At 45.7% G+C, this 14,405-nt stretch overlaps 1 protein-coding gene across 1 annotated transcript; it reads right to left on the reverse strand.

Moving 5' to 3' along the window:
• Positions 1-4,335: 4,335 nt before the first annotated feature.
• LOC120053323 (unique cartilage matrix-associated protein-like) lies at positions 4,336-10,433 on the reverse strand. The gene is made up of 5 exons (XM_039000450.1): positions 10,415-10,433; positions 9,443-9,511; positions 9,086-9,181; positions 6,409-6,507; positions 4,336-4,482 (listed from the first exon to the last, which is right to left on the reverse strand). The coding sequence occupies exons 1-5, from the start codon at positions 10,431-10,433 to the stop codon at positions 4,385-4,387; spliced, it is 381 nt and encodes a 126-aa protein (XP_038856378.1). The 3' UTR covers positions 4,336-4,384.
• Positions 10,434-14,405: the final 3,972 nt, after the last annotated feature.

The following is a 14,405-nucleotide window of genomic DNA, read 5'->3' on the forward strand; positions in this document are numbered from 1 at the left end:
CCTGAACTATACGAACTTACATAACACTAAGAACGCACGAACAGGGAAAATAGACTACACAAAAGGAACGATGTACAAACAAACCGAACAGTCCCGTATGGTGCGACAAACACTGACACAGGAGACAACCACCCACAACGAACACTGTGAAACAACCTACCTAAATATGACTCTCAATTAGAGGAAACGCCAAACACCTGCCTCTAATTGAGAGCCATACCAGGCAACCCTTAAACCAACATAGAAACAGAAAACATAGAATGCCCACCCAAACTCACGTCCTGACAAACTAACACATACAACAAACTAACAGAAATAGGTCAGGAACGTGACATATCCCCCCCCTTAAGGTGCGAACTCCGGGCGCACCAGCACAAAGTTTAGGGGAGGGTCTGGGTGGGCATCTGACCACGGTGGTGGCTCAGGCTCAGGACGAGGTCCCCACCCCACCATAGTCAATCCCAGCTTGCTAATCCCCCTCAGAATGACCACCCCTCTCTTCCACCCACCTAATATAGGCAACACAAAATAAAGGGACAGCTCCGGAACAAGGTAGCTCAGGACATAGAGGTAGGTGAGAAGAGAGAGGTAGATAGAGAGGTAGCTCAGGATAAAGAGGTAGCTCAGGATAGAGGGGCAACTCCGGACTGAAAGGCAGCTCCGGACAGAGAGACAGCTCTGGACTGAGGGGCAGTTCTGGATTAATGGCCGCTCTGGGCTGAGGGGCAGCTCATGACTGGCTGACGGCTCTGGACGCTCATGGCTGGCTGGCGGCTCTGGACGCTCATGGCTGGCTGACGGCTCTGGACGCTCATGGCTGGCTGACGGCTCTGGACGCTCATGGCTCGCTGACGGCTCTGGACGCTCATGGCTGGCTGACGGCTCTGGACGCTCATGGCTGGCTGGCGGCTCTGGCAGATCCTGTCTGGTTGGCGGCTCTGGCAGATCCTGTCTGGTTGGCGGCTCTGGCAGATCCTGTCTGGTTGGCGGCTCTGGCAGATCCTGTCTGGTTGGCGGCTCTGGCAGATCCTGACTGACGAATGGCTCTAGCGGCTCCTGACTGACTAACGGCTCTGACGGCTCGGGACAGACGGGCGGCTCTAATGGCTCGGGACAGACGGATGGCTCAGACGGCGCTGGGGAGACGGATGGCTCAGACGGCGCTGAGGAGACGGATGGCTCAGACGGCGCTGAGGAGACGGATGGCTCAGACGGCGCTGAGGAGACGGATGGCTCAGATGGCGCTGAGGAGACGGATGGCTCAGATGGCGCTGCGGAGACGGATGGCTCAGATGGCGCTGCGGAGACGGATGGCTTTGGCTGCTCCTGTCTGGTGGAAGGCTCTAGCGGCTCCTGTCTGGCGGAAGGCTCTAGCGGCTCCAGTCTGGCGGAAGGCTCTGTAGGCTCATGGCAGACGGGCGGCTTTGCAGGCTCATGGCAGACGGGCGGCTTTGCAGGCTCAATACAGATGAGCAGTTCATGCGGCGCTTGGCAGACGGACAGTTCAGGCGCCGTTGGGCAGACGGCAGACTCTGGCCGGCTGAGACGCACTGTAGGCCTGGTGCGTGGTACCGGCACTGGTGGCACCGGGCTGAGTGCACGCACATCAGGACGAGTACGGGGAGAAGGAACAGTGTGTACAGGGCTCTGGAGACGCACAGGTGGCTTAGTGCGTGGTGCCGGAACTGGAGGCACTGGGCTGGAGACACGCACCATAGAGAGAGTGCGTGGAGGAGGAACAGGGCTCTGGAAACGCACTGGAAGCCTGGTGCGTGGTGTAGGCACTGGTGGTACTGGGCTGGGGCGGGGAGGTAGTGCCGGAAATACCGGACCGTGCAAGCGTACTGGCTCCCTTGAGCATTGAGCCTGCCCAACCTTACCTGGTTGAATGCTCCCCGTCGCCCGACCAGTGCGGGGAGGTGGAATAACCCGCACCGGGCTATGTAGGCGAACCGGGGACACCATGCGTAAGGCAGGTGCCATGTAAGCCGGCCCGAGGAGACGTACTGGTGGCCAGATATGAAGGGCCGGCTTCATGACATTTGGCTCAATGCCCAATCTAGCCCTACCAGTGCGGGGAGGTGGAATAACCCGCACTGGGCTATGCACACGTACAGGAGACACCGTGCGCTCTACTGCGTAACACGGTGTCTGCCCGTACTCCCGCTCTCCACGGTTAGCCTGGGAAGTGGGCGCAGGTCTCCTACCTGCCCTTGGCCCACTACCTCTTAGCCCCCCCCCCCAGGAATTTTTTGGGTTGTACTCACGGGCTTTTCGGGCTTCCGTGCCAGACGCGTCCCCTCATAATGCCGGTTCCTCTCTCCCGTTTCCTCCGCTCTCCGAGCTGCCTCCAGCTGTTCCCATGGGCGGCGATTCACCTCCACTTTAGCCCATGGTCCTTTTCCTTCCATGATCTCCTCCCAAGACCATAAATCCTGCTTCGTGCGCTGTCCGTTCCTCCCGTTACACCGCTGCTTGGTTCTGGTTATTTGGTGGGTGGTTCTGTAACGGTATTCCTCCTCCTCTACAACCGAAGAGGAGGAGTAGTGATTGAACCAAGGCGCAGCGGGTTGTGATGACATAATTTTAATAAAACAAGACGGGAAAAACACGAAACGAAACCACTTGAAATAATTAACAAAATAACAAAACAAATGTAGACAAACCTGAACTATACGAACTTACATAACACTAAGAACGCACGAACAGGGAAAATAGACTACACAAAAGGAACGATGTACAAACAAACCGAACAGTCCCGTATGGTGCGACAAACACTGACACAGGAGACAACCACCCACAACGAACACTGTGAAACAACCTACCTAAATATGACTCTCAATTAGAGGAAACGCCAAACACCTGCCTCTAATTGAGAGCCATACCAGGCAACCCTTAAACCAACATAGAAACAGAAAACATAGAATGCCCACCCAAACTCACGTCCTGACAAACTAACACATACAACAAACTAACAGAAATAGGTCAGGAACGTGACATTTGCGACCAAGCTTTAACTTCCTGACTGATGTCTTGAGATGGTTGATTCAATATATCCACATAATGTTCCTACCTCATGATGCCATCTATTTTGTGAAGTGCACCAGTCCCTCCTGCAGGAAAGCACCCCCACAACATGATGCTGCCACCCCCCGTGCTTCACGGATGGGATGGTGTTCTTCGGCTCTCAAGCCTCCCCCTTTTTCCTCCAAACATAACGATGGTCATTATGGCCAAACAGTTCTATTTTCTCCAAAAAATACTATCTTTGTCCCCATGTGCAGTTGCAATCCGTAGTCTGCCTCTTTTATGGCGGTTTTGGGGGAGTGGCTTCTTCCTTGCTGAACGGCCTTTCAGGTTATGTCGATATAGGACTCGTTTTACTGTGGATATAGATCCTTTTGTACCTGTTTCCTCCAGAATCTTCACACGGTCCTTTGCTGTTGTTCTGGGATTGATTTGCACTTTTCGCACCAAAGCACGTTCATCTCTAGGGGACAGAAGGCGTCTCCCTCCTTAGAGGTATGACGGCTGCGTGGTCCCATGGTGTTTATACTTGCGTATTATTGTTTGTACAGATGAATGTGGTACCTTCAGGCATTTGGAAATTGCTCCCAAGGATGAATCAGACTTGTGGAGGTCTACAATTGTTTTTCTGAGGTCTTGGCTGATTTCTTTTGATTTTCCCATGATCTCAAGCAAAGAGGCAATGAATTTGAAGGTAGGCCTTGAAATACATCCACAGGTACACCTCCAATAGGCTAGTTGACATCATTTGAGTCAATCAGAAGCTTCTAAAGCCATGACATCATTTTCTGGAATTTTCCAAGCTGTTTAATGGCTCAGTCAACTTAGTGTATGTAAACTTCTGACCCACTGGAATTGTGATACAGTGAATTATAAGTTAAATAACCTGCCTGTAAACAATTGTTGGAAAAATTACTTGTGTCATGCACAAAGTAGATATCCTAACCGACTTGCCAAAACTATAGTTTAACAAGAAATTTGTGGAGTGGTTGAAAAACTAGTTTTAATGACTCCAACCTAAGTGTATATAAACTTCCGACTTCAGCTGTATATAAGTATAAACATGTTCAAATCTACATCATTGTATAGTCACACAGCATGCGAAAATGCAACACACATGCAAATGTTCAAACCAGTACAGAAGAATAACATTCATTTGTTTCTTTAAAAATATTATTTATAAGGCAGATCTTAAAGAGAACACCTACCTAAAGTCTTTCCAAAGTATTTATAAAAGCGTACATGACATTATAAAAAAGTTACATTTTACAGGTAGAGGTGCGTCTATAGTAGGGGGCGTAGCCCTCTGTGTCCTGCCTGCTGTAATACCACTGTTCTCCAGTAGGGCGGTGATGTCTCAGGTAGACTGGCGGTTGTACTCCTGGGGGGGATGCAGGCCGTCATAGTGGAACTCTCGCCACTGCTCGGTGCTCTCCCGGGTTCTCTCGTCTTGCTCTAAGGTCAGAGGTAAGTTATGGGGGGGAATGAAGAGGGGAGACAGATCACGCTACTGGGTGAAGTGTTACTGGATCAATTCATTGATACACATAGGCTACCTTCCTACTGCCATACTGTGCTCTGATTATACACCAACAATAAAGAGAAACTGTTACAGGAGTAGAATACAAAATAACCTGTTATTGTTTATACTGCGTATTAGGGTATTATACACTGTGTACAAAACATTAGGAACATCTTCCTAATATTGAGTTGCACCCCCTTTTGCCCTCAGAACAGCCTCAATTCATCGGGGCATGGACTCTACAAGGTGTCAAGCGTTCCACAAGGATGTGTAGATGATGCATCTGGACACTATTAGCCAGCTAGTTAGCTAGCCAAGCCAAAAAGAGTTGACCTGCCAGTCCATCTGTGGATCAAAACCATCACAAATATGCAATAAAAATCAATGTTTTCAACAAAAAAAACAGCTGATAAACAAAAATACATATTTACAGGAACTCTTTGCTTAGGCTGCTACAAGGGCGCCATGGCAACTACCATGACAGACTGATCAGGTGAATCCATGTGAAAGCTATGATCCCTTATTGTTGAATCCACTTCAATCAGTGTAGATGAAGGGGGGGGGGCAGTTTAAAGAAGGATGTTTAAGCCTTGAGACACGGATTGTGTATGTGTGCCATTCATAGTGTGAATGGGCAAGACAAAAGATTTAAGTGCCTTTGAACGGGGTATGGTAGTAGGTGCCAGGAGCACCGGTTTGACTATGTCAAGAACTGCGGCGCTGCTGGGTTTTTCACGCTCAACAGTTTCCTATGTGTATCAAGAATTGTCCACTATCCAAAGGATATCCAGCCAATTTGACACAACTGTGGGAAGCATTGGAGTCAACATGTGATCCACAGATTTGCAGATGGACTGGCAGGTCAACTCTTTTTGGCTTGGCTAGCTAACTAGCTGGCTAATAGTGTCCAGATGCATCATTTGAACAATCAGCTTTTTTGTTTCACCTGGCTGCTGATCCCTGATCTTTTGAAAGCATCAATTGAAGAGTCACCTGAAGCTTGAGAGGAATGGGAGATGCAGTAGAGGAATGCAGTGCTGAGGCAGAGGGCTCGTAGTGAGGACAACTGGCTACTACTCTGAACTGTGTGTGGTGAGCTTTCTGGCTGCCGAGGCATCACTCAAGTGGGTGACATACATTGTGAAGGTGTCACGCCCTGACCTTAGTTATATATGTTTTCTGTATTATTTTGGTCAGGTCAGGGTGTGACGTGGGTGGGTATGCGTGTTTTGTATTGTCTAGGGTTTTTTGTAGATCTATGTTTTTTTTAAAGTCTAGGTTATTGTAGGTCTATGGTGGCCTGAATTGGTTCCCAATCAGAGGCAGCTGTTTATCGTTGTCTCTGATTGGGGATCCTATTTAGGTTGCCATTTTCCATTTAGGTTTTGTGGGTTATTGTCTATGTGTAGTTGCATGTCAGCACTCAGTTGTATATAGCTTCACGTTAGTTTGTTTAGTGTTCTTCGTTTATTAAAGAAGAATGTATTCACATCACGCTGCGCCTTGGTCTCATCACTACGACGAACGTGACAGAAGGAGGAGAAGTCCAGTAGCTACATGAATGAGGCTGGTTCCCAGAGCAACACTCTATAAGATCGTCACTAGACCCTTCATCATCAACCATCTCCCTGACCACATTCCTCTTCTCAAGCCTCGATGAACTGCCTCTCTCTATCTTTGGAGGATGCATGAACTCAAAAGACTTGGCCTATATTGGTTGACCTAACTATAGTTAGGCTACTCATGATGGTGTAATGCTTGTTTTTGTATGAAGCGCTTTGAGATTTTGAAAAGTTGAATAAATTATTATTATGGAAAGAACAGGTGTTCCTAATGTTTTGTACACTGTATTATTATACCGTCATGCTCCTCCTCAGCGTAGTTCTCAAACTCATTCATCTGTTCCTCATGGTTCTCTCTCTTCCGCTTATCTGCAGCCAGCACCTGTCTCTGTTCAGCTATAGGGGAGGAGAAAAAGGAAGTAAATTAAATTGTATCACTTGCGGTCAAACTGCGCCAACAACATTACGTAGGGTTGAATCTCTGCAGAGTACAGGCAGACGCTGGGTTTGGGCCATGGAATCCTCTCCTAGTCCTGACACCTAACCTCTGACCTTTTCTTCATTGTTGTTCCATGGGACAGGTCTTTGCCTGCATAACGACTTCCTTTTGGAATTTCATTTTGGGGAATTCAGGTCAGTCAGGTAGTTGTAAATAACAACTAAATGGAAAAGCAATCAGATGAACAGTTGAAATGGGAAAGCTTGCAGCGTTCCTTCGCAGGTCGGTGGTCAGGGAGCTGTGAACTAATGACCCAGTGTAAATAAAACTCAAAAGGTAACCACCCATATCATCAACCAAGGGTTATGTCAATCATTGGGATACTGCACTGTATGCAAGTCACTTATTTACACATCAGTGATATGCTCCTAACTCCTGTCATAAAGTATTTGACCCACCCACTCACTTCTACCTGGCATAACCTCGCCACCTAAAAGCCCAAAGTCAAACAGGTTCACCCATTTGAACACAGGTGAAAGCCACATTGATGTTGATTATACCTACCTGGCAACAGAGCTGAACCTCACTGTAACCACTCAGTGGTCACACAGATAACACAAACTCACACATTTGTTATACTATCCTTGTGGGGACCAAACAATTGATTCCCATTCAAAATCCTAATTTCCCTGACCTTAACTCCTAACCTAACCTCTAACCCTGAAGCTTAAAACAGCCTTTTTCCTTGTGGCGACCGGTGAAATGTTCCCTCTTGACTATATTATCCATGTTTTACTATCCTAGTGGGGAATTCTGATCCCAACATGGATAGTAAAAACACACACACAATCAATCAAATAAATGTAGAAAGATGTTCTTATACAGAAACACAAGCCTAAAACCCCAAACAGCAAGCAATGTAGATGTACACACACACACACTATAGGTTTATCCACATTTTCTCATATGACTTACTGTGGTTTAGTAGTGTCAACATGTGGCTGCCAAAGTGGCTCTCAAAAAGTAAACTTATTTTTCTCTCACTCTATCCATCTCTCTGACCCCCCTCCCTCCACTGTGTCAGTGTTGGCACATTCCACACTCAACTTCTAACTGCTCTCTCCATACCCAGACTGGATACAAACATCACTCCATCTCACTCTCTCTCTATTTTTCTTCTCTCGCTCTAACTCTTTTCAGCGAACACTTCAATTTGTCTTGGGTTTATGTACTTACGTAACTCGCCTCTCACCGTCTCTCTCTCTCCAGCTAAACTCTCACCTGGCCGTCAACTGAGTAGTTAAAGAGAACAATCAAACAACTCACTTCTGGGAACTTTCACAAGGTCTCCTCTCGTGTCCTAGCGGTTAGAGCGTTAGGGACAGTAACTGAAAGGGACAGTAACTGAAAGGTTGCTTGTTCAAATCCCTAAAGTGGAAAAATCTGCCGTTCTTCCCTTGAACAAGGCGGTTAACCCTCACAACAACTTCTCCCCCGACCTTGATGATGTCAATTAAGGCAGTTTCCCGCACCTCTCTGATTCAGAGGGGTTGCGGAAAATGCCTTCAGTTTTGCAACTGACTACAGCAGTAAGTATCACCTTTCCCTGCATAATACATGTACCTTGTGAAAGTGGAGATAAAAGGAGTCGGATAAAAGGAGAGAAGCTCAATGCTCCATGCTACTCTGTAGCTCCTGCGGCAGCCTCCAATATGCTACCGTTTATAGCTGGGTCATGTTCAGTGGGGAGAGAACTTTTGAAACTGAGAGGTACCATATCTAAACTTGTCCAATGAGAACACTGGGTTTGGTTTTCTGTTGCAAAACATTTTGCTACAGTGTGCCCTACTGAACACAACTCTGGTCTGAGGCGGTCTGGCAAGGGTATAGCACCTGAGGTGTCCAGGGCTCTAGGCTTTGCAGCTGGCAGTCGCCGGCTAGCCTTCTCACAGTAAAAACACTATTCTCCAGCTCAGTCCAGCCATAACAGTATTCACTCAGTGTCATAACATTACCTATTCAGCTGAATCATTTTAGATTTTTGTCATTTAGCAGACGCTCTTATCCAGAGCAACTTACAGTAGTGAGTGCATACATTTTCATATTTCTTCATACTGGTCCCACAGGGGAATCAAACCCACAACCCTGGTGTTGCTCTACCAACTGAGCCACACGGGACCGAATCATTGCAAAGACCGATAAAACACTGGGACTTCAGCCATCGCTGTATTCAATTGCAGCAATATAAACTCCATCCAGTAATATAAACTCGTAGTGCAGTAGTAGGCTACCTCTGCAACCAAAACGTTCAGCTGACCTTAAGAAGTATTGATCGATCTAGAGATGTGGGACCAAACCATCCATCTATGCTACACACACAAGCTGTGCTTCATTCAGGCATCCACAGACAGAGGCACGCAACACCACACCATCCACTGCAAGTTCACCACCGACCATTGGTGAAAAACAACCCCAAAAACATCCAAGCAACATATAGATCTTAAAAGAGATCCAAACAGAGAAAGCTTCAATCACCGTCAATTTCGTCCTGAGACTTGGCAGCTCTCCTGCTGCGGCGTCTGAAGAAGTTTGCTGCATCGGCCTCGGGCATGAAGATCTCCCTCAGTGGACCTGAGAAGAAGAGAGAAAGAAAAGACAGAGTTGAGAGCTATTGTGTTAGTATGCAGAGGGCGGTGAGTTCGCGCCCAGAAAACAAAGACAACACATTTCCATTCTGTTACAATCGCATAAGAGATGAGAGGAGGGTAGATTTAACAGCAGGCAAAAAAAGAGGAAGTTCCGTAAGGTTTGAAGTCCCAGCCCGCACCAGGAAATGAGGTTGTACGTGCTGCAGAAGACGAAGAGGGGTTCGGTGAAGGTCGAGCTGCTTACCTCTCGGGTCGGTTGCCTTGGTAGTGCCCTTATCATCGGGGACAGCTGCACTGTCTACCTCCTGAGATACTGCATGGGTTCAGAGGTACATGATGATAGGACAAGACATCAGATCAGCGTTGAGCTCTCTATCACAATGTTCCCATACCACTATCACTAGTAACAGAGTCACTCTGCCCTCAGACTGCACTCTTAAGTTTCTCTAGCGATATCACCTGAAAATATGACATGCACCATCCTCCTCAAGTATTCATTCACATCTCGTAAATATATATTATTCCCTGACAATACAGTCCCCCCTGCAGGCAGACTCACTCACAGGACAGTGACAGGAGCACAGCGACAAGAAAGGTTGCATGCGGCCAGGACATCTTGAGAGCTGTGTCTGAGCTGTTGAGGGATAGGAGAGAGGTGAGTGAGGTGAGAGAGAGAGAGGGCGGGGGGAAGGAGGAGAGTAAGAGAGGAAGGAGGTGAGTAAGAGAGAACGAGAGAGAGAGAGAGAGAAAGAGAGGTTAAAAGAGAGCAGATGGCACCCTGGAAGGGGGGGCCGGGGAGAAGATCAGCTGGTTGGAATTTCAGAGGCTTTGACAAACCATTGGTCAGGGAGGGGAAGAGAGGATCCATGGGGACCATAGAAGCACAAAAACGTCAAGGTTTCCTCACATAAGCCACATCATTTCAGTTTTTCAAGTAATTAAACAGTTTGATCTGAAAACCCTCAAAAGTAATATACCCCCGACCCTTAACCTTTGGAGCTGGACTTACACAATATATGGTAATGGTCCAGATGACCTTTCACCTTGTCTCAGGTGGCACAGGCTCATGAGCACATGCTCTGGGGGCTCATTTTAGTTGCCTGTGACATCATTTAGAGATTTCAAATGGGAAGGACTCAATGAGAGATCATTCATGCCACAAGTATTGCATTGCAATATTACAGCTTCATAATGTATACCTGCAGCAAAGTCTTACCCGAGGTTGTGCTGTACATCATTCCACTCAACATAAGGCTCCATAACATATTTAAGGGAGAGCTTTGATTGGGTTTGACGTTGACAAATGTGTTATTTTGTCATAACTGCCGTGTGTGGAGGCTCGTTGCTGGGCAGGACTCCAGGATACAGCTGTACACCAGAGATTTACTGACATGTACAGTGTATTTTTTATGTTTACACCTATCAGACAGGAAAGCAATGGATGACTTGCAACTATTACAACACTGCAATTCCCCAGTCCTGGAAAGCAATGAGAAAAGTGATTTGGAGGGCACCGACTTGCCTGTGTTGCCTCCCGCCAAATCTCTCCATCCAGACAAAACCATATGTTCAATATATATCTACCTCAATTACCTCGTATCTCTGCACATCGACTTGGTACTGGTACCCTGTGTACATAACCAAGTTATCGTTACTCATTGTGTATTTATTCCTCGTGTTATTCTCTTTCTATTATTTTTCCATTTTTTTCTCCCTGCGTTGTTTGAAAGGGCCCGTAAGTAAGCATTTCACTGTTAGTCTACACCTCTTGACTTGACAAATAATTTGATTTGACACACACACACACACACTGCCAGGTCTCTCCATCCAGATGGAACTGAGCTGGCCCCTTTAACAAGGCCGCCTTCTTTGCTCAGCAGAAACTCCATCAGGAAAGTATGTAAACTTTTGTTTGCTTGAGTTTTCCCCCACCTGAATAGCTGGCTCGACACAGGTCGGAGTGAATGTGTAAATTGTTGAGAGAGAGAAGTATGCTAGGCTATCCAGGGTGGAGGGACTTTATGGATTATTTCCCAGGGGTCCAAAGTAAGTTGGAGGAAAGGGAGGAAGGATATAGTGTGTGTGTGTGTGTAGTTGTTGTCCTACCTTATCAGGACTCCAGTGCCCTAACAATTCACCTAAATGTCCTGACAAGGTAGGAAACAAGAACTTTTTGGAAAAGGCAGGACTTTTTTAATGTCCTGAATTTGTTCAAATGCAACTTGAAGCTTAAAGGTTTTGGGGTTAGTCATTTTTAATGGTCAAACATTTTTACTCCCTAAAAAGTCCTGAAATGTCATGAAAATTAAGCTGTGTGTGTGAGGGTGTGTGTGTTTTGTTTGTTTGTTTGTGTGTGTGTATTTTCTGTGGTGAGAATGAACAGCAACCTAGTGATAAGGAGATTCTGGTGTACAGACTTACTGTACATCAACATAGAGAGAGATGTTTTTTGTGCTCTCTCACACACAGATGGACTGCTATTTTCCTACAAAGTTGGGATTTATAAGGAAAAGCATGTGCCCAACTCTCTGCTTATACTGTAAAGCTTATCAAGGAAGCCCCAAATAGATGTTGTGCCAAATAGATAGAATAAATAAATATTGTCCAAATAAATAGAGATGAGAAACCAGTAAATCAAACTAGTGGGTATTATGTTAGAAAGTGGCTAGGATTATATCACATTAGCAGAGTAAACACAACTCCATATCATCTCTATGCACACAAAAGAATGAGGGTTCCTCAAGGGTTCTTTGAGGAGGGTGATGCTTCTATGTGTGAATCATATTGACCCAAAGAACCATTTGAGCCCTTCAATGGCTCTTTGCAGTTCAAAAAAGGGTTCTTTCCTCTTCTAGTGATAATTCAAATAAGGGCAGTGGCTCATGAGCATATTCTGGGGGCGTGGTTTACGCACAGCTCTTTTTCTGCAACCGTGAGTCAGAGAGTCATCCCAGTTGATCTAATCTGTTGCGTTATGCTGTGACATGTTACATATGACTATGGCCAGTGACGGTGTATTGTGAAAGACTCACATACGCCCGGGAGTCATTTGAGAATGTTCGACTAAATCAGTCATTGGTTTTTGATTCTCTCCTCGGGGGACCTTCAGCCGTTCCAGAGCTAGCACACCTGATTTAATGTGTTAATAAACCAATCAGAATCAATGTCCGCGCCTCCGTGGAAATCAAGTTGGCGTACTACAAAAATCTTCATATAAATCTGTCTGTCTGTATTTTTCATGGGCTGTGTCTGAATCAGTCGATGTGGGTACCACCGAGCTGCCAACTTCTGTCTGTAGCATCCGAACAGTTTGGGCTACTCTCTAAAACTCTCACAAACACGTACTGTACATGTCGGTTGTTTGGCTCTAGGAAGCCCACAAGCCACACAAGACTCGTCTGAAGGTAGTCCGGTACCTGTTAAAAAAATGGAAGTATAGTATATACTGTATGGAAGTAGTTTAGTGCCTTAAAAGAGCGGTTAAATATGTGAAGAAAAAATCTTTCTTAGATCTCTCAGATATAGGACAGACACTTCAAAGCAAACTTATTTTTACTATCTGTTTTTCCATGTATGAATCTGTTATTCATTGCATTTCTATGGACTAATGTCATTTCTATGGACTAATGATGCTGCCACCACCATGCTTCACCGTAGGGATGGTGCCAGGTTTCCTCCTGACGTGACACTTGGCATTCAGGCCAAAGAGTTCCATCTTGGTTTCTTCAGGCCAGAGAATCTTGTTTATCATGGTCTGAGAATCCTTTAAGTGCCTTTTGGCAAACTCCAAGCAGGCTGTCATGTGCCTTTGACTGAGGAGTTGCTTCCGTCTGGCCACTCTTCCATAAAGGCCTGATTGGTGGAGTGCTGCAGAGATGGTTACCCTTCTGGAAGGTTCTCCAATTTCCACAGAGGAACTCTGGAGCTCTGTCAGAGGGTTCTTGGTCACCTCCCTGACCAAGGCCCTTCTCCCCCGAGTTTGGCCGGGAAGCCAGCTCTAGGAAGAGTCTTGTTGGTTTCAAACTTCTTCCATTAAACAATGATGGAGGCCATTGTGTTCTTGGGGACCTTCAATGCTGCAGAAATGTTTTGGTACCCCTCACCAGATCTGTGCTTCGACACAATCCTGTCTCGGAGAATTCCGACAATTCCTTCGACCCCATTGCTTGGTTTTTGCTCTGACATGCACTCTCAACTGTGGGGACCTTATATAGACAGGTGTGTGCCTTTCCAAATCATCTCCAATCAATTGAATTTACCACAGGTGGACTCCAAGTTGTAGAAACATCTCAAGGAAGATCAATGGAAACAGGATGCACCCGAGCTCAATTTTGAGTCTGAATGTTAAGCTATTTCTGTTTTTTATTTTTAATACATTTGCAAAAAAATTAAACCTGTTTTCACATTGTCATTATGGGGTATTGTGTGTGGATTGATGAGGAAAATGTTTTATTTAACACATTTTAGAATAAGGCTGTAATGTAACAAAATAATACTTATAATATCATCTGCTCTTGAAGAGTATAGTCAGAACTACAAATGTCTGATTATTGCATGCAAAACACATGCACACATTTAGCTCTATCGGAGTTATACAGGAACTAACTGCATGCTTTTCACGATCATTAAACATCCATTTAAAATGTATTTTCAGATAAGCGACAGTAGCCGATCCATTTGGTATATGGCATGAAGCTAGCTAAAAAAAACAATATGTCATTTAGCTTTTGGAAGAGTTTGACACTGGAAACTTTACCAGGATGAGGACTTGCCAGTCAGACAACTATCATTGGTATTTGACATTTTATTAGGAACCCATTAGCTGTTGCGAAAGCAGGAGCTACTCTTCCTGGGTGTCCACACAAAACATAAAACTTGACATAATACAGAAAGTTAATAAACAAGAACAGCTGAAGTACAGAACTACATAAATTAAAAAAAACAGCACAATTAGCTTACATATCAATACATACAAACAACATATCTAGGTCAAATAGGTGAGAGGCGTTGTGCCATGAGATGTTGCTTTATCTGTTTTATGAAACCAGGTCTGCTGTTCACTTGAGCAATATCAGCTGGAAGGGAGTTCCATGAAATAATGGCTCTATATCAGGGGTGTCAAAGTCAAATGGACGGAGGGCCAAATAAAAAATTTAGCTACAAGCCGAGGGCCGGACTGTTCGAATGTTCATTGAAAAAATTTTAAA

Source organism: Salvelinus namaycush, chromosome 9 (assembly GCF_016432855.1).
Source record: "Salvelinus namaycush isolate Seneca chromosome 9, SaNama_1.0, whole genome shotgun sequence".
Taxonomy (NCBI): domain Eukaryota; kingdom Metazoa; phylum Chordata; class Actinopteri; order Salmoniformes; family Salmonidae; genus Salvelinus; species Salvelinus namaycush.